The 18,505-nt window shown below is 39.5% G+C and overlaps 1 protein-coding gene across 1 annotated transcript in view; it reads left to right on the top strand.

Annotated features, from left to right (window-relative positions):
* The window catches only part of IRS2 (insulin receptor substrate 2), a 50,783-nt gene that overhangs the window by 358 nt on the left and 31,920 nt on the right, over positions 1 to 18,505 (top strand). Inside the window, exons 2-6 of the mRNA XM_011933949.1 lie at positions 1,802 to 1,925; positions 3,913 to 3,982; positions 4,846 to 5,127; positions 5,844 to 5,971; positions 17,968 to 18,163. Coding sequence (XP_011789339.1) covers positions 1,802 to 1,925; positions 3,913 to 3,982; positions 4,846 to 5,127; positions 5,844 to 5,971; positions 17,968 to 18,163 — 800 coding nt within the window. The remainder of the gene's footprint in view (positions 1 to 1,801; positions 1,926 to 3,912; positions 3,983 to 4,845; positions 5,128 to 5,843; positions 5,972 to 17,967; positions 18,164 to 18,505) is intronic.

The following is an 18,505-nucleotide window of genomic DNA, read 5'->3' as shown; positions in this document are numbered from 1 at the left end:
TTCTGTGGTCTGGTTCTGGATCTTCTGTGGTCTGGTTCTGGATATTCTGTGGTCTGGTTCTGGATCTTTTGTGGTCTGGTTACCGTCCTGCCCCCAAAGAGGATGGATCATTCTCTAAAACCCAAGCTTGCCTGGAGCCAAACTCAGTGCCTTCAAGAGCTTAGGGCTAATGGTAGCCTTGGGCTGCCCAGAACTGCTTCCTCCTATGCTTCCTGGTAAACATCCTCACTCAGAGCTTCTCCACAGAGGACAGCAGGGAAAGGCACTAAGTGAGAACCTAATGCTCTGGGTCCTTGGTACGTCATAAAACCATGATAGTGCAGACTCTTACGTCTATGTCCAATTCGACTGTAAGATGGCCGAGGGCAGAGGCCAGGGGTTGCTCTCACAGTCCTCCCTCCTCCAGGATGGGGTACAAAGTGCTGCACACAGGAGGCCTGCTCTCACTGTCTTTGCTTAGCTAACAATGGGAACACGACAGGAATGAGTTTTGGGCCAGATTTCCTGATTAGCAGCTGCAAAACGTTCTGGAGCTGCTGCATGCCTGTGTGCACCACATCACTCCACACATACACTGTGCACTCCCAGGTGTCCAGCCTCTGTACAGCCTGTTCCTTCTGCGCAGGTGGCAATTCCTTACTTCCCTCTCTTAGGACAATTCCAGGCTTCTACATATCTGTGGCCTGATCTCAGTATAGATAGAGCTTCCCCTAGGAAGCATATTCTAAATCCTAAGCCCCAGGGAAGGGCTTCTCTGATGGTCTCCCATGGCTCTCCATACCCTACTCCTAAAATAGACGTGGAATCACACAGCCACTTCTCCAGGACCTCTGACTGAAACCTTGTCAAGTCAGGGACCACATTTGTCTGCTCTCTGTGGTATTGGGCACCCACACTGTGCCTGTGCACAGCAGATGCTCCATAGATGTTTGTTGGATGAACAGACGAAATATGACGGCTACCACTTAGTGAGTGCTTATCAAGGGTCAAGTTCTGTGCCGGCCTCTCCACATAAAGCATCCCAATGTTTAAAACAGTCTTGTTAGGTAGACATTACCATGACATATGTAAAGACAAGAAGAACAAAGCACAGAGAGATTTTAAAACTTTTCCAGAGTCACACGCCCAAGAAATAGTAGAGATGTGATTTTGACCTTGGTCCTTTGAAAAGGAAATGTGTTCTTTCCACCACTGGTGACTGTGTAAGCTACGGAGCCAGCAGCCAGAGCAACTCGTCCCTGCTGCTTTTTGAGAGATGGGCTTAAGTAACCTCCTTCCCTTGTGGTCCACATTGATGTTTCCAAAACAGCAGACATGAATTTCAGGAAGGCACAACTCAAGTCTTATTTCCCCCGTGAACTGTTTTCCTTTGCATATTCATAATTTCTTTTTCACAACGCGAGGTTTTGCAACTGATTGTATACTGTCTTAATTCATTGCACACTCATTTTTTATTTACATAGGGCATATCCTCGAAGAGCATTTAAATGAATGAGCCTTGCACTTCTCCTGTTCTTAAATGAGCCCCAGGTGCTCAGATGGCTGTGGTTGTCAGGAGGAGACAGAGTGGGGTGTAGAATCGTCAAACACAACTGTTTGCGGGACAGGGCATCCAACTTTCTCTCATGCCACAGTCAGGACCTCACATTTAAATGCTTCTATCAAAAGGACAAGAGCAATTGATTCTATTTTTCTTCTTCTTTAGACCATGGAATATACTTTGGAATCAAGAAAGTGGTCCCCTAAGCGTATCTCAAAGCCAGAAATGGGCTTCTGTGCCTTGAGTTTGTTGATGTTTCAGGTAACTGGGACCTGCCTGCAGCAGCAAGAGTGCTCCCTTCAGAGGAACGGACAGCCAGGATGGTCTCAGGATGCCTTGACTTTCCTAATGAGGTGCCAAGGCCATCGTGGATGCCAACTGAGGGGTAAGGCAGGTGCTGGCCCACACCTGTCCGTGCCAGACTCCCGGGGTCCATGGAAATCCCTCTAGCACCGTCCCTGGCTATGCAGTCTCAGTCTTGTGCTTAGAAGCAGATTGTCACTAGAGCATAATGAACTCTGAACCACAGGAACTTTTGGAGCTCGGGAGATGCAGAGGCTGTGGCTCCGGCCCTCAGAGACAGTAGACGGTGTCTTTGGGAGGCTGGGGAGGGGACTCCTCACACACTGTGCCAGCCCGCTTCTCTGCACCGTGTCAGGAGCTCCACCTGGGCTCTTGCAGGAGTTGCAAATTTGGTCTGCAAAAGGTCAGAGAGTCAATATGTTGGGGTTCGTGGACCATATGGTTTTTGTCAGAACCACTCAACAGGTGGGTTGGAGCCAGGATTCTAACTCAGGTTTATTTGACTCTGAATCCCCTGAGTTCTTCCCTGTGGTTACCCTGATAAAATAGTGACTGTTCACATCTTATACACCATATATGCCAGACATTGTAAGCATGCTTCAAAAAATGAACTTATGTGATCCTCAATAATTTAAATCTATTTGAACCTCTCTGTGAGATAGGAATTGGCCTTATCTTCATTTTACAAATGAGGAAACTGAGGCACGAGAGTTTAAGTAACTTTCCTGAAGACACACAGCTAACAGTGGTGGTGCTGGGATGTGAACCCCGGCAGACCACCTAGGAAGTCTGGGCCCCTATCCACTAAAACAGAGGCGAATCAGATGTCCACAATAAAAGACACTGTATAATTGAATGCATAGCTTGCTGACCAGGACTCAAAGTGACTTCAGAGTTTACAGGGGAGTCTATCTGGAACAGGCCCAAAGTACCCCCTCGCCCCATAAGAGGAGGACAGATATGACAGAGGAGGGCAGGAGAGGACAGTGCCAGTGCCTGCGGAACCAGACAATTTGCTCCTTGTCCAGACACTTTGCATGTGACCCATAACCAAAATTTATCGGGCACTTACAATGTGCCTTACTCCATTAAGCACTTTCATTTCTGTAAAAGACAAATTAATCTGTTTTACAAATCGAGAATATTAAAACTAAACAAGGCTTTAAAAATCACCTAGAGAGTTCCAGCTCAGAGCAGGGGCCGGAGTTACAATCCGAAGACCAGGCTGTGGAGGCTGCACCACCGTTTGCAGGGAGGCTTGGCAGGTGGGATTTCTCTTGCTCAGGTGGCAGACAATCCAACTCAAACTGGCCTACATCAAAAATACAAGAGACACATTGGCCACATGCTGAAAGGTCTGGCGGTGAACTCAATACGTTTACACACAGTGGTGCGATGTGGGCTCACTGCAACCTCCACCTCCCAGGTTCAAGCAATTCTCCCGCCTCAGCCTCCCTAGTAGCTGGGACGACAGGCATGTGCCACCAAGTCTGGCTAAATGTTTTTTGGTGTGTATTTTTAGTAGAGATGGGGTTTCACCATGTTGGTCAGGCTGGTTTTGAATTCCTGACCTTAGGTGACCCACCCGCCTTGGCCTCCCAAAGTGCTGGGATTTCAGGTGTGAGCCACTGCGCCTGGCCAGCAACTCATTTTTAAAGAAATTACAATCAATAACCAACCCTATAATGTACTGGGCATTTGGGTGATGAGAAAATTGAGACACAGAGGACAAGCTGCTGGCCAGGGTGATTTAATAGCGAGGAAAACCACTGTTTTCAGGACACTAGCACCCATTCCCCACCTTGTGAGGACACTGACTTTTGCTTCGAGGGAATGGCTCTGACACCACAATTGAAAAGCATCCTATAATTCATTGCTAAGTCAGGTGACAAAGACTCAAAATGGCCTGGAGAGGATGAATCCACCCCAGCACCAGGGATGGCCTGTGTCCTAGACCCATCGGACAAGCGCAGAACCTCTGTCAGCTGGTCAGAGACAGCGAGTCAGCTCCAGACCTTCTGACTGAGGTACTGAGGTAATATTTTCTGATTCTCTCTCTCTCTGTTCAGCTGGTGGTTAAGAAGCATCCAGGGCCACTGTTGGAGGCTGGGAGAGGGTGCAGCAGAGTCACGGATGTGGGTAAGAAATGGAGTCAGAGAGCCCAGATGTCAGGGGCCCTGGCTTGCGCTGTATAGTGTTTCACTTTGTGAATATATTCTAACTTACTGTCTGTTCTATTTTTGATGGCTATGTAGCTTGTTTCCAGTCCTTGCTACTATTGAAATAGTGCCAGGAATATTTTTGTACATATTCTTTGGTAGAAATAAGTACCCACGTACGCTGGGTATTTACTAATGCCTACAGAAGAATTTAAATCATGACAACTTTATGAATAACAAAGTTTGCCAAAATATTATTTATAATTGAAAAAAATAATAAAGATCAACAGGGAAATGATAGGTCATTAAATACACAACCTTGGGAAGAAGGGTTTTGATTTTTATTTTCACCATTTACCAAAATAAAAGCATTAACTACATAAGGACATAATAAATTCTAAGAAAGCGTAAGCAACAGCGGACAAGGAAGAAATTTCTAAGTGTGAAAATGTATTAAGTAAATCACAATAGAAAAGTTTTGAGTACACAGCAATTTTAAACTTATGTGGGGCCAACACACATAATTAACACACTTATAACTTATCTAATAATTCAGAAAAATATTTATAACACATACATCACAAAGGTTTAATAAACTTCCTGCAATCTAAGTTCACACACATTGGTGATAAAGGTATTACCAACCCAAGAAAAGTTAGCAAAACTGTAGAAATGGATTTACACCTGTGCTTAATCATGAAAACACTTCAGCATTTCTAGTAATCAAAGGAGAGAGGATTGAAACATAGGGACACAATTTTGCACTATTACAGGGGACAAATACTTAACCTATTGACCGTGTGATGGAATGTGATGCAACCATCGAACGATGGTGGTCATTAGGTTATGCAGAGCAAGGTCAAGTGGCCCAAGTGGCATGAGCGTCACCACTCCTGCAGCAGCCTAGGCAGCTTCCACTGGGCAGAACAGACCCAGGACGACAGGCCCGTAGTACAGGACCCCACTGTCCATCACACCCCATCCCGCGCAGTAGCAGCAGTCCAGCTGGTGCAGATGTTTGTTGCCTGGAGAGACAGTCTGATCCCTGAACTGCAACCTTCAAACTGTGAGACTGGGGAGTGTCACTGGGGTGTCTTCAGGACCTTGGATAACTCCAGTGAGGCTGTAAGATTAGAGATGGCACCGGGAGACAGTGGGAGACGGTTGTCCACCTGCAACTGAAATAAGGACATTTCTCATGGCTTCACAGGGAGTGAAGGTGTCTGTGGGCTCGTCAAGTTGAGTAAGAAAGATAGATGTGGAGAAGGGGCACAGACTAGGGGAGAGAAAAGCTAGAAATACCAACTCATAACCCCTTAGAGACAAATGTATGTGTTTGTATATTGAACCAGACACAGTGGGGGGCTAGGCATTCTTCTTTAGCAGATAGGAGAATGTAAAGCAAGAGGAAGGGCAGTTACCATTCCTGTGATCCTATCTTTAACTTCATATTGTGCTGAGCTAATGGACATGTTCTATGTTCCAAAGAAAGAGAAAAAGAAAAGGAATCATGTTACCTAACTCACTGTTGAGATGAAAAGGGAGTGTATGGTGGGCAACTGGGACGAGCAAGTTTCTTTGCTGCTTCCCTTTGCTTCAACCGAGCTGTTTTTACGGCTTTATTCTGTAAGTTAAAGTTTTTAAGAAGTTAAATGAGTGGCAAAAATCAAGCAGAATTTGTAGCGATTGTATAGGTTCTTTCAAAGATGGGCATGGTGGGGATAATAACATTTATATAGTGATTTCATGCATATTATGCTTTTTCTTCTTTGCATGAACTTTACTATGATTCTGATGTCACAGGTGAGTAACTAAATGTTCAGGAATGTTATCTGCCACAGGATCAGGGCAGCCACACTGCACACAGCCAGGGAGCCCTGTTCAGAGTGTTGTATTTGTGGGTGGTGCTCCTGAAGTTGTGTGTGGCTTTAGGGGGCAGTCCTGACCAGCCAGAAGTAAATGGCAAAAGGTGCCTCTCAAAACTAGGTTCTTTGTCGTCTCTCCCAGGGTGTCACATTACAGAAATCTGCTAGTTAAGGAAAGGAGGATTTCTCTTCCATCCTTTGTTTTCCCATACTACAAAATATAATTCATACTGCAAATAAGTTTCCATTTCTACATGATTTATTGAGGAAATAAGTCATCCTTTTAGGGTTCAATGTCTTCAAATTTTTAAGCAGCTTCTTTGGAATGTATTTTATTTGGTATTGCTATCTATTGCTGTGACACTGTATTCACATAGAATGTCATTTAAAGACTATATATAAAATAGTTACATGTTCTTTCTAGTATAAAAACAATGAACATAAAAATAGGTTTTTAGATAGAATTCAAAAAATATTGAAAGCCTCTGGTTTTCCCTCTTGGGCAAAACTTCTAGTCTTGATACCCTGAAAAAATCTCTGCTATAAAATACCTCTATAGTATAAAATAAATAAAATAAAAATCCACATCCTTTCAAGTTCATAATGACCTTGCAAGAACGTAGGAGAAATCCCAGGGGACGAAACAAAAGGGGGCAGGCATGTTGTGGAAAGCCGGTGCAAGGAATGATGGCTCTGAGGGAACCTAGTAACGTCCTCACACCTTGTGCTGTGGGTTCAGTAGCCGTAAAAGGCAGAAGACAATGTGGAGGGCTCTTGGAAGGGGAGAGTCTCCTTAGACCTTCTCATGCAGCCAGAAGCTCCAAGAGCCATGCTGAGTGAAAGGACAAACACACACACAAGTCCCTGCCCTTCAACGGGAAAGAAGGCGACTTCAATATCATCTAGGCACAAAGGCTGGAAGTCAGCAAACAAAGCAACAGATGACGACTCAGTCACACAGGTCCACAGCCAGATGCTGGAACGATCAGACGCTGAGCCCTTCTCTCAAGGTCATTTTTTAGGGGAACCCAAAGTTAAAGAATGACCAAGTTAAATCTATTCCAGAAATGCAAATTTTTGTTTAACATTGAAAAATCAATTAATGTAGTTAGCCATACTTAGAAATCAAACTAGAAAGGCCTAAGATCACCTCAGGAGGCACCAAAACATATTTGATTAATTTTTATATTCATTCAGCTTAAAATCCTTGGCATAATGGGCTAGAGGATAACTTCTTTAAACTGAAAAAAATTGAACCTACCAAAATCTTAGAGCAAACATGGTACCAAATGGTAGAATCTGGAACATTCCCTTTCAAAAAGGATTAAGACAAGGTTGCTTTTACACCATACATTCAGGGCTCTAGCCAGTTCAATAAGATGAGAAAATCTGTAAGCAACACACAACATGGTATTATTTGTGTATTATATTTATAAAATATTTCCCTCCAAACATCTTTAAAGCATTAAAATTAACGAGGGTTTAACAAAATTATCAGATATAAGACAAATTACAATTTGATTTTATTTCTATACCCAAGCAACAAAGAGAAAATGTAGTTTTGAAAAATGGGTACCTTTTACAAGAGTAACAAAATATATAAGGTGTTAGATTTATCTAGCAAAATATTTTAAAGATCTTTATGGGGAACATTATAAAACTTTATAAAAAGACAGTTTCCAATTCACTAAAGAAATAGGGAAATGTGCCACATTCCTAGCTAGGAGAACTCAATACCTTAAAGATGTCCAATCTTTCTAATATTATCTCAGTCCTAACAAGGTTTATTAAACTTGTCAAACTGATGCTAAATCATAAGGAAAAGAGTTACAAATATCCAAGATATTCCTGAAGGAAAGTGAAGAACTAGGTGAAGAAAATGGTCTACCAGAAAGTGAGATTTGTTAATAAAATATAGTAATTAAGACAGTGAGGTACTGGCATAAGAAGAAGCAAAAGGAACATCAGGGGAAAAGAACAGAGGGCACAGAGGCTGACTCATGCAAACCTAGATACTTGCTATATCTGAGAAGCGCTATTCAGACCACTGGGAAAAAGTCAAATATTTAAAACAGGCTTTGGAAACAATTAAAAAAAAAAACTGAAATTGAGCCACTATGAGACACCATGCACAATCATATAATGCAGGTGAATTAAAGCTAAAAAAAGAGAGAGAAAGGAAATACAGGAGTAAATATTTGAAAATTTGGCAATAGAGAAAAAATTAAAACAAAATGAAAAACAAAACTCAAAAGGGAAACTTGATAAATTTCACTCAGTTAAAATTTAAAATTGATGTTCATTCAAAAGAAAACATAAAATAAACAAAAAGCCAGTAATAAATTTGACAAATCGATTTTTATAAAAGATTAACACATGGCATATATAAACAATGCCTACAATCCAATGGGAAAAATTATGAAAGACAATGATACCTTGGTGGAATTTTCAATTTGTATACTCACTTCAGAAAATGATTTTTATTATGCATTAAAATTAAAGGTGGGCAGAATTAACACTGGCAATTCTATTCCTCTGTCCAAAACAGTGCGCCTAAGAATATATATGTATGCATAAATAAGTGTTAAAAGGCACTTTAATTGTTAAAAGGCATGTAACTGTGAAACACACTTTTTAAAAAAACAAATAATGTTCAAATAGAAATTTTAAAAAACAACTACAAATAACCTAAATTTCTATCGGCAGAAGTGAAAAACAGTTATATATTTATTATAAACGAAAAAGATAAACTATGACTTCAGAAATCGTAATACATTTCTCTCAAAAACGTAACAATGAACAGGGACAGAAAGAAGACTTGTGACCAAGTCTAATCCAGGTGCTCCCCTCTATCTCATCTCTCACAGTCACTTTCAGCAAATCCTAGGGACTTAAATGCAGCTAGATTCCCATGAATCCCAAATTAACATCTCCATTCCAAGCCTCACCAACAGCCTATGCAACATCTTCTCTCATATTTCTGTTATGTCCAACCTCGTATGTCCAAAATAAATCTCTTAACTCTCCCTCCCCCATCTCAGGAGAAGACCTTGTCATCACCCAGTGACAGTTCAGCACACTGAAGGTCCTCCCTTCCTCTCCCACTCCCAAATCATCACCAGGCGCTACGGAGCCTTGAGAAATTAAAGTCAATTATTTTTACACTGTTAAATATTTAATACATATGTGTGCTACAAAATTCGGGAAGTCCAAAAAATAACACGATGAAACATGAGTCCTCTCCCCAACCCGTCCCTTCCCCAGGAAGCCAGGTTGACGCCTTGCATTGTCATATTTGTGAGTTCACTTGCAGTGGGTATCTGTGCACATACCCACACATTTAAAAAAAAAAAAAATGGTTGTGTAAGCACGTACCTATAGTCCCAGATATGTGGGAGACTGAATTGGGACACATTTTCCATATTAATACTAAAGTTTTAAAAAAAAAAAAATTGGTTGTACTATACCATACACACTGTTCAGAAGCTTGTTTTCCCACCTCACACTATACAGTCAAATATTATTCTGGGTCAGTATAAACAGAGCTGCCTCGTTTGTGTTAACAGTTGCATAGGATTCAGACCTTCGCCATTACAAGACAGTACTGTAATAAGCATGTGTATAAGTTTCTATTCCTAACAATAATGCAACAAAGACCCTTACAAAGAAATCATTTCCCATCCACATGAGTAATTCCTGGAAATTAAATTGTGGGTCAGGGAACATAAGGCATTTGTCATATTGATAGATACAACCAAATTGCATAGATACTGTTCAGTCTGTACCACCAGCAGCCTTGGGTGGGAACCCGTTTCCCAACATTCTGGCAAACACACTGTGTTATCAAACTTCTTGATCTGTGCCAATCTGATAGGTGAACTATTCTGCCGCACTGTGGTTTTCATTTGCATTCATCTTATTACAAGAAAGGTTAAGCAACCTTTCATACATTTAAGCCTTTCTTACATCCATTTTCATTATTGTGAACTTTGTATTCAGGTCATTCACCTATTTTTAGAATGTTTTTAGTTTCTTATTTTTTATAGCACTCTTTTCAAGTATTAAATAAGCATCATTAGCACTTCATCTATGATATTGGCTGCAATTTCCTTCCAGCTTGTACTTTAACTTTGTTTTTACTGTTTTTGTTTTGTTTTACTGTTTTCCCCCTATAGAATCCTATTTTAGAAAGTCAAATTTATCAATATTTCTTTACTTTTCTACTAGGTTTTATGGTTTCATGTTTTGATATTTAAATGTTTGCTTCACCTGATATTTTAGTGAAAGGAGACAGGCATCTAACTTTTATGTGTCTCCAGGTATATTTTCTGGCTCTGCCAACCCCATTTACTGAATCGTCTATCTTATCCTCCAATGAAATAAACTGCCAGCTTTATAATATGCTTTGTCCTTTGTATCTAGATTTATTTCTGCACTAAATACAACTGGCCTTTTGACTGGTTATGTGCATGTAGGTTCTCCACCTCCCACCGCTTTGTGAGCTTCCTAAGCACACTGTCAGGGTCTGAGATTTTATTCCCCTTCCCTTAGAAACTAATGTTGGCCTGTCACCGTTAGGTGGATGCTGGCAGAGGATGCAAGCCTTTCCGGTCAGAGACTCATGGCACAGAAAGCAGCATGACTGGCCTCTATTCCTCTTGCTCCCCAGGCAGCACAGGGCAACAGGGCGGGGCCTGTTGGATGCCACATCTGCAGTGGGTTGTGTTTCGGCTGATACAAAGGGCTTGGAGAATCCACCATTTTTGCAGCAGGAAATAAGGAGGCCTGCTCTTTGTTCTGGAATGTGACCTCACCTTTTAGTGTGGTTTGCTGGAATCACAACCCCTAGAAAAGGCTTGAGTAAAGTGAAACCAGGGTCTTGCTTATTTAACTGACCCACTAAGAGGCGTGGGAGCAGGAGAGACGCATGGAGGAGGGTCCTTCCCAGCAGACACAGCTGGGTGGTTGTGGTCCGTTTGCATTTTGATGTTCACAGGATCACACAGTGTCTAGCACAAAGTAGATGCTTAAGACACGCTGATAAATTTGACAGAATCCAACGTTTCTTGGGGTTAGAATGAATTTACCACCACGTAGCATAACTACGAACCATTGATTATTATTCTCCTCCACACAGATAGTTCCTCACACTATTGACCTAGGCAGCGTCGAGTCTAAAACGTTACCTTTTAAAGGAATTAACCTAAAAATAAATGAAAGAGAATTACTATTTGACTCATTAAAACTAATTTCTGTGAAATGAAATTTAGAGACTTTATTTACTGTCTTCATTTCCTGTGAAATGTTGAGCTGATAACTTGGAAGCAAGCACTGAGTTGAAGCACCCCTAACCGTTTTTTAGTGGGTGTACCATATTTGTCAAGGGCCCTTGGTTATTATCACTAAAATGTTTTAATTATGCCTTATTATGTTTGAAATTACAATCTAACCATGACCAGGAACACCATCTAGTGAAGAAACACGAGGAGATAAAAAAGCGTTTTTCCCTCTTACAAAATTAGCTAGAGATTGCAAATACCATTTAGAAACTAGAAAAATGAACTTGTTTAAGAACTTCAAGGAAAAAAGACCCAATGGAAAACAGTGAGACAATTGGCAAATAGTTTAACTGTACTTAAGAAACATTTGGAAATGAATGACGGGGAATGCAGTCATATTAAACACGTAGACTTGTGACTCTGTGCCTGCACACTGAGTAAGAATTGAATGACACGCATGACGCTCTCTGTGGAAGCACATTAGAAGACAGTTAACGTCACAGGTGGATGTGCTGCAGATCTCACTGAAGCTGGCACACTGAAAACAGCCCTCTGGATCACTTGCAAATCAATTTAAATGTTAACATTTAACATCGATACATTAAAACAAAGGTTGCCTTAATTTCCCTTCTACTTGTTTTCATTTACCTCCTGTCTTCTAACTGAAAACATAACTTCAATCAGAGGATAAACCTGTTTAACCAAGATGGAGTTCCATTCTTTTTTTTCTTTGCTTTCTTTCTTGTTTTTTTCTTTTGGAGACAGATCTCGCTCTGTTGCCAGGCTGGAGTGCAGTGGCGGGATCTCGGCTCACTGTAACCTCTGCCTCCTGGGTTCAAGCGATTCTCCTACCTCAGCCTGAGTAGCTGAGACTACAGTGCGCCACCACACCCAGCTAATTTTTGTATTTGTAGTAGAGGTGAGGTTTCACCATGCTGGCCAGGACGGTCTCGATCTCTTGACCTTGAGATCCTCCCACCTCAGACTCCCAAAGTGCTAGGATTACAGGCGTGAGCCACTGTGCCTGGCCCATTCTTGTCTTCTTACCTTATCTTTATATCACTTTTTCTTGGAATTTCCCTGAATATGTAATCTGATGTGATATTTGATACTTTGTGAAACTTCCTCAGCTCAAAGATAAGTCACTTTCTCTACTATACTACTATATATAGTAGTAAGAAGCAGCTAAAATTGCAGCATTAGACATTAAAATTAAGCACTAAGAAAGTTAAAAAAATGCCAGATGATGGTTATAATACATGGAAATTTTTATCTTCACAATATGTGTGGCAATATTGTAACAAAAGACACAAGAAAAAAATACTTGAGGAAAGAAATATTTGAGGAAAATAGTGCCTTATTACTTAGATAGAAAGCTAATGGGGCAAAGACCTATGTTTTGGTAATTCTTAGTATATGTTTGAGCCTTGACAAATATTTAGCACATTTTTAGTAACAATGTTTGCTGATTTTTATATTTTGAATTGAAAAAGCCATAAATGCACCTTCATAATAAAGGGTGAGCCCACTTTTCTATTATTCTGTAACTAAAAGATGCTATTTAAAACAACAGGGCAAAATGATGAACTAGATATTAATTTCCTTTAAAGTTTATATTGTGAGAGACAAGGGTGCCATTTTGAAATTGTGTTGTACTTTTAGTATGAAGAAACTTTAAAACTAGGTACAAGTTTATCAAAATAAAACAGGTACCAAGTCTCAAAAATACCATCTATTTCATTTTCTGTGTGCTTTTAATGGCAGTGAGAATCATGTTTTTAAATTCTCACTTTTACTACCTAAAAGGAAATTTTTGTAGTACAAAATATAATTTTAAGATGTTTTCAATATATAATTCCTTTTTTTTCTCTTTTAGCAAGACAACTTTGGGCTGACATTTGAAACTTTTACTAAAGAACCAGCAAATATTAAAATGCAGGCTGATGTTTACACTTTCAGTAGTAATTCTTAGAATGTGTTTATCTGAACTGAAATCTCCACTTAACAGTCAGCGGGAAATGGCAATAAATGGCATCTGCCCTAAATTTCACAAGTTGTTGCTTTATTTATTTTCTTGTGAACCTCATTAATCCATACTCCCTCAAGTCACTTTAGTTTAATGTTATTTGTGTGACAAAAGTGTTTTAAACAAGGAAAAAATGGAAAATTCATGTGTAAATGGCTAATCATTGCTTTTAAACATAGCATATACATGGAGGCTCAGAGGACAGGTTGGTGAAGATTACTCAGAAAGAGAATTTAAAAACCTTACTTCAATTCTCATTTGTGTCATAATCATATCTTTATATTACATATTATAAAATATTTTTTACTTATCCCTCATACTGGTCAGAGTCAAATTCATGATCTTTGTGAGTATCCTGACAAACTACTCTCACAAGCTATTACTATTATTGATATCTTATATATCAACTGTTTTTTTTTCATCCATAAAAGCACCTCAACGACATGTTTGGTAGCAAATAAGTTTTCAGATCCCTTCACTCCATTGAATAACAGCTCTAAAAACACTTTGACTAACTTGAATATCTTCTATTTGCAATGCCTAAAGATTGAGAATAAAGCGGTTAAGAAGGAGGTGTAATTTGTAAATTTAGAATTGCCAAATTAGTAATGAGTACATAAGTTCAAATAATTTTACTCAATCAAAAAGATAGTGACATTTGATGCTGATTAATTGCCATTTTTGTTATGTGTGATTTTCAGAGTATGTTTTCTTTCCTATCTTACTTTTTCAAATTTTGCTTTTCAGTATCTTTCAAGATGACTTTGGCTTATCCTAAAAAGAATTTGAGACCAAAAGGTCAATGTAGGGGAGAAATACAATTAAAAAAAATCTTTGCTTGCCAGACAAGCAAATCTTGATTATAACTTGTTTGATTAGGTAAACATTCTAAAATAATACTGAATTTAGATTCTTGTTTTTATTTTGTTGGCTAGTTTTCTAAACTCTTAAGTGGGCAGTGATACACATTTCTATTAAACTGTATAAGTAACTATGCAAATTGGGATATAAATTGCATTAGAAGATGTGAACATATTTGCTTGATATTTAATTCAACCATAAAAAATAAATTATTGCACCTATTACTGTTCTCTTTCCTCATTTGTCATCTGATATTGCTCTTAGTCACTCACTATCAAAATTTGTTTAATCTTACTTCTATTAATTTCCTTAAAGATTCATGCAAAGCAAATTTATGTCAGGTTGTAAGCACCTTTCTCTCAAAGCAACCACCACTGTATTTGTGACAACTCACGCCAAAACCCTGAATCTGCCTTGGGAAGAAACATTGCCAGTTGGTGGCAGCATTCACAAGAGAGGGTCACATTTCCTCTGTTATCTTTAGGTTGAATTTCAAAACAACTCTAGAAAACAGACTCAGAGGGCTAGCCTTGGAAACAGCATGCAAACAACTGCAGAAAAGTGGAAGGTTTCTGACTATAATACAGTTCTACCAAACAGCAGAGCATGGGGCAAAAAAGCAGGCTGGCTATCTTCCTCTTGTTTACCTCCTGAGCAGTGTATAAAACAGGGTGAGCTTGCTCCTGGAATCAATACGTGAATCAATGGACACAGGCTGATCTTCCCGGCTTCATAACATCTGTACTCTGTATAAGGACACTCCGAGCCACCCTCACTGAGCATCCTCCCGCCCTCTCCCAGAAAATATAGCTGTGTCATCTTAGAGACATTTTTAATGTCATCTGCTTATGATGTGCAGATTGAGAAGCAGACAATTTTGTTCTGCTCTGGCATGAAAAAACAAAACGTTTCAATTGGCTGCTAGGATATCAACATGAAGCAACACACAGGACATCAAATTTCATCATGCAAAATATGGGTGTATTATATTACAGGTGCCAAGCATTCCAAGGAAAAGTAATGGTCTAAGAAGATGCTCTTGCATTTTAAAAGTATCTACTAGTGTTATACAGTCATTAATGTGTCATTTCCATTTCAATAATAGGAAGCCTTCTGGAAAAAAAAGCTTGTGTTGCTTCTTAAATCTAGAAACACATTCTCAAAATTCAAACACAACAAAATCCAGAGGCATATTAATAAAAATTTTCAACTCCTAACTGCAGTCAGTTTTTAATTGGGCATTTATGTATTTCTTCAACATAATTATATTTATAATGAAAAAATGTTGCGACTATTGGATTAGCTGTATTTGTACCTACAACATATTTTTCTAAACAGTATTAACTGATAGACTTTTAAAAAGTTACAGTAGTTTGTTCTATCCTATATGCACATTAAATAATCATTTATTTTAGAAAATCCTCCCTCATCAAATGAACATTTAGGAAAGAGACTGATCCATATTTTTAACAAGAAGAATAAACACTCAAGTAGAAAGCCTTTATAATTTCCAAGGGGCTGATCAATTCCATTAACACATCCTGATACTTTAAATGTTTGCAATGCTGCACATAGCAAATGATCCAAACAGCAGTTACATTCTCTCCTGTAAGTCATTCTGTTGCACATACACAGACTTAGCAAGTTACAAAACTCTTGTGAAATTTCAGTTGAAACATTAGCAAATAAGTTTGCTGGTAAAGTGCAAGAAGTCTCCTTATAAATCCTAGATGAGGAAAAGTCTGTCCACAGTTCATTCATCAGAGGAATGGAATTTCTCAAATGAGCTACTGAACAACATTATCTAATAAAATGAAATATAATGAAACGGTGCCACTCATTTTGAAGATTAAATATATCCTTTGACAGAAACCTGTGAAGTTAAAAATCTTTCCCTCTTAAAACACCTTTTAAATTAAAGCTATTCTAACTAGTTATATAGCATTCAATTTAATCTGCTTAGTTTTTAGATTGAGTTCACCTAAATACAAACTACTGTCAAACACCTACAGGGCAAATAACTAAAAAAAGAAAGACAATTTCACAAGCAATAAAATGCTATCCACCTTTCTCCTCCCATACTTGCCTCTCCTATATGAAACAAAGAAAAGAATTAGTGATGTTCATTATTGGTAGTGCTACTAGTATTTGTATGGTGAACCTGTAACGTATTTTTAAATCTCTACACTTTTATGTAATTGACTCTTTCTTGAAATTATTTCGGAAGACTTCTAATAAAATAATCATTATTACATATGATTCTGTTAAAAATAGAAAAAACAAACAAACAAACAAACAAACAAACAGAAAAAAATCCCTGCTGAAAGATATCCCCATTTTATTAGCCGCGAAAGGAAAGAAAGCTTCCAAGGAAAGATCTTGGACCATGAGAAAAAATTTCAACCAGGCTGTTTGCTGGCAAGAGGCCATGCCAGCCCCAGCCAGTCCTGCGTGCAGAGCATGTTGGCAGATGTTATTAGCTGACTTTTGCTGAAAAAGTATGGAAGAACAGTTGGAAAATCACAAGGTGTAGAACAAGCTTTAAATAAATAAATAGCTTATCTGGCAATAGAAAGAGGGACCGAAAACAAGTTCCTCAGTTGAGGAAGAGGACTGGGATACGTCTAATCATACAGTTTCTTACTGTCGGTTTGTTTCATGGGCTGACTCTCAATGAGAATTGAAATTGTATCACCCACATTTGTATTTAGAGGTTCTAACTGCAGAATTGCAATTAATTTCCAGTTTGCTATAGGAAATTTATACTTTCTATGACAGAATACCACGGATATAAGTGATAATTCTTTAACCTTCTCTCTTTTGTCCCCAGTCTGGTAACTGAGGCAATACATGGGGAAAGTGCTAACTGCCAATCCAGAGCTGCTGATACCTTAAAAACACTGGCCTTTACCACTAGGATGCCCCCAAGAAACAAGCAAACAGGAAAAGATGACACTTGCTAACGTGTGACGGGCACAGCAAGTAAATGTTCAACACAGATATGAAAATGTAACTTCATATTAAAAGTCAAAATGAAAAAGAAAAAAATATTGCAAAATATACTTTCTCAGAAGAAACCATGACATGATCTTTAAAAGTGGTGGTTCCTTTAGCATTGTCTACTGATGGTTGGCAACATACAGGAACGTAGAGGTGGCCCATTTACATCCTCATAAAAGTGGGATGTAAGTGATCACAAAGCCAATAAAACTATACTACGTTTTTTTTAAGTTCCAAGATAAGAATCCCTTCATCTTTCCTGAGTAGACGTATTGCTAGGCAACATTTGTGAACATAAAAAAAGGTAACGAGATCTAAAAGCCGAAGCATAATGTTCATAAAGGTGGGGCCCCCAACACACACAATCATACACAATCATACCTATACACAATCATACACAATCTATTATATAAACAAATGTACACATACAGGTGCACAGACAAAATGGCATTTCTTCAGGTATTATTTTTTAAAGGTATGATTTAAAAATGGAAGATCAACTTTAAACACATCTCTTTGAGGCACATTGTGTGATATTTGCCACACTGATTATTCTTCCCAAATTCAGGCTACTAATCAATAATCCTAACGTATACATGCTAAAAATAAAAACGCCATAATCTTTGTACTAGTCAGGGCTCTCTTGGCACATAAAATTAGCCAACACAATCTTCAAGTCACTTGTTACAAAAATATATTAAAATATGTATCACCCTTTCAAAAATTACAATCTTATTTTCTCTTAGATTAAGACTTTATTACATTTAAAACACTTCTATGAATTATACAGGACATCCAGAAGTAAACATCCGGGACTTAAAAACAACCAATATCGTAAGACAAATTATTGCTGTAAATTATTTCATGAAAACATAATTAAAAAAAAATAATAAACAGCCAAGGCCGGTTTTGTTGAGCTTTCTTCGTTGTGCAGGATCGGCAGCCCGCTGGGATCTGAACTCAGGAAGCCCTCACCTCACCCTGACTTGGTCACTGAGGAGATGCAATTGTGGGGATGCTTATTTGCTATAGGCTTTGAAAGTCACAAAAGCCCCGCAGATACCAGAATTCGAAGCAGTGCTCCAATGGCATCTCCAACTTGGCCCTCACCGCCCGCCACGCGCACACAGGTAGTGAACGCCCGCCCACCTGCCCGTCCGCTGGGCGCAGGCCGCGCCACGGGGGGAGAAGGGGCGCTCCTGCCTCGGAGGGGGCGAGGACGCCCCTGTGGAAAGAAGGGGGCTCCTGCCTCGGAGGGGGAGAGGACGCCCCTGTAGAAGAAAGGGTGGCTCTTGAAGCGGTGTGGTGAGAGGACGCTTCCGAGGAAGGAAGGGGGGGCTCCTGCAGCGGTGCAGGGAGAGGACGCCCCTGCGGAAGGAAGGGGGCGCTCCCGCGGGGGCTGGAGAGACGCCCGCGCGGTCTCCCGGCTCCGGGGCCGCGAGGACGCCCCTGTGGAAAGAAGGGGGCTCCTG

The sequence above is a fragment of the Colobus angolensis genome, unplaced genomic scaffold (genome assembly GCF_000951035.1).
Source record: "Colobus angolensis palliatus isolate OR3802 unplaced genomic scaffold, Cang.pa_1.0 Scaffold13, whole genome shotgun sequence".
Taxonomy (NCBI): domain Eukaryota; kingdom Metazoa; phylum Chordata; class Mammalia; order Primates; family Cercopithecidae; genus Colobus; species Colobus angolensis.
Note: the sequence above shows the minus strand (reverse complement) of the source record. Positions and strands in the feature narration are given on the sequence as shown.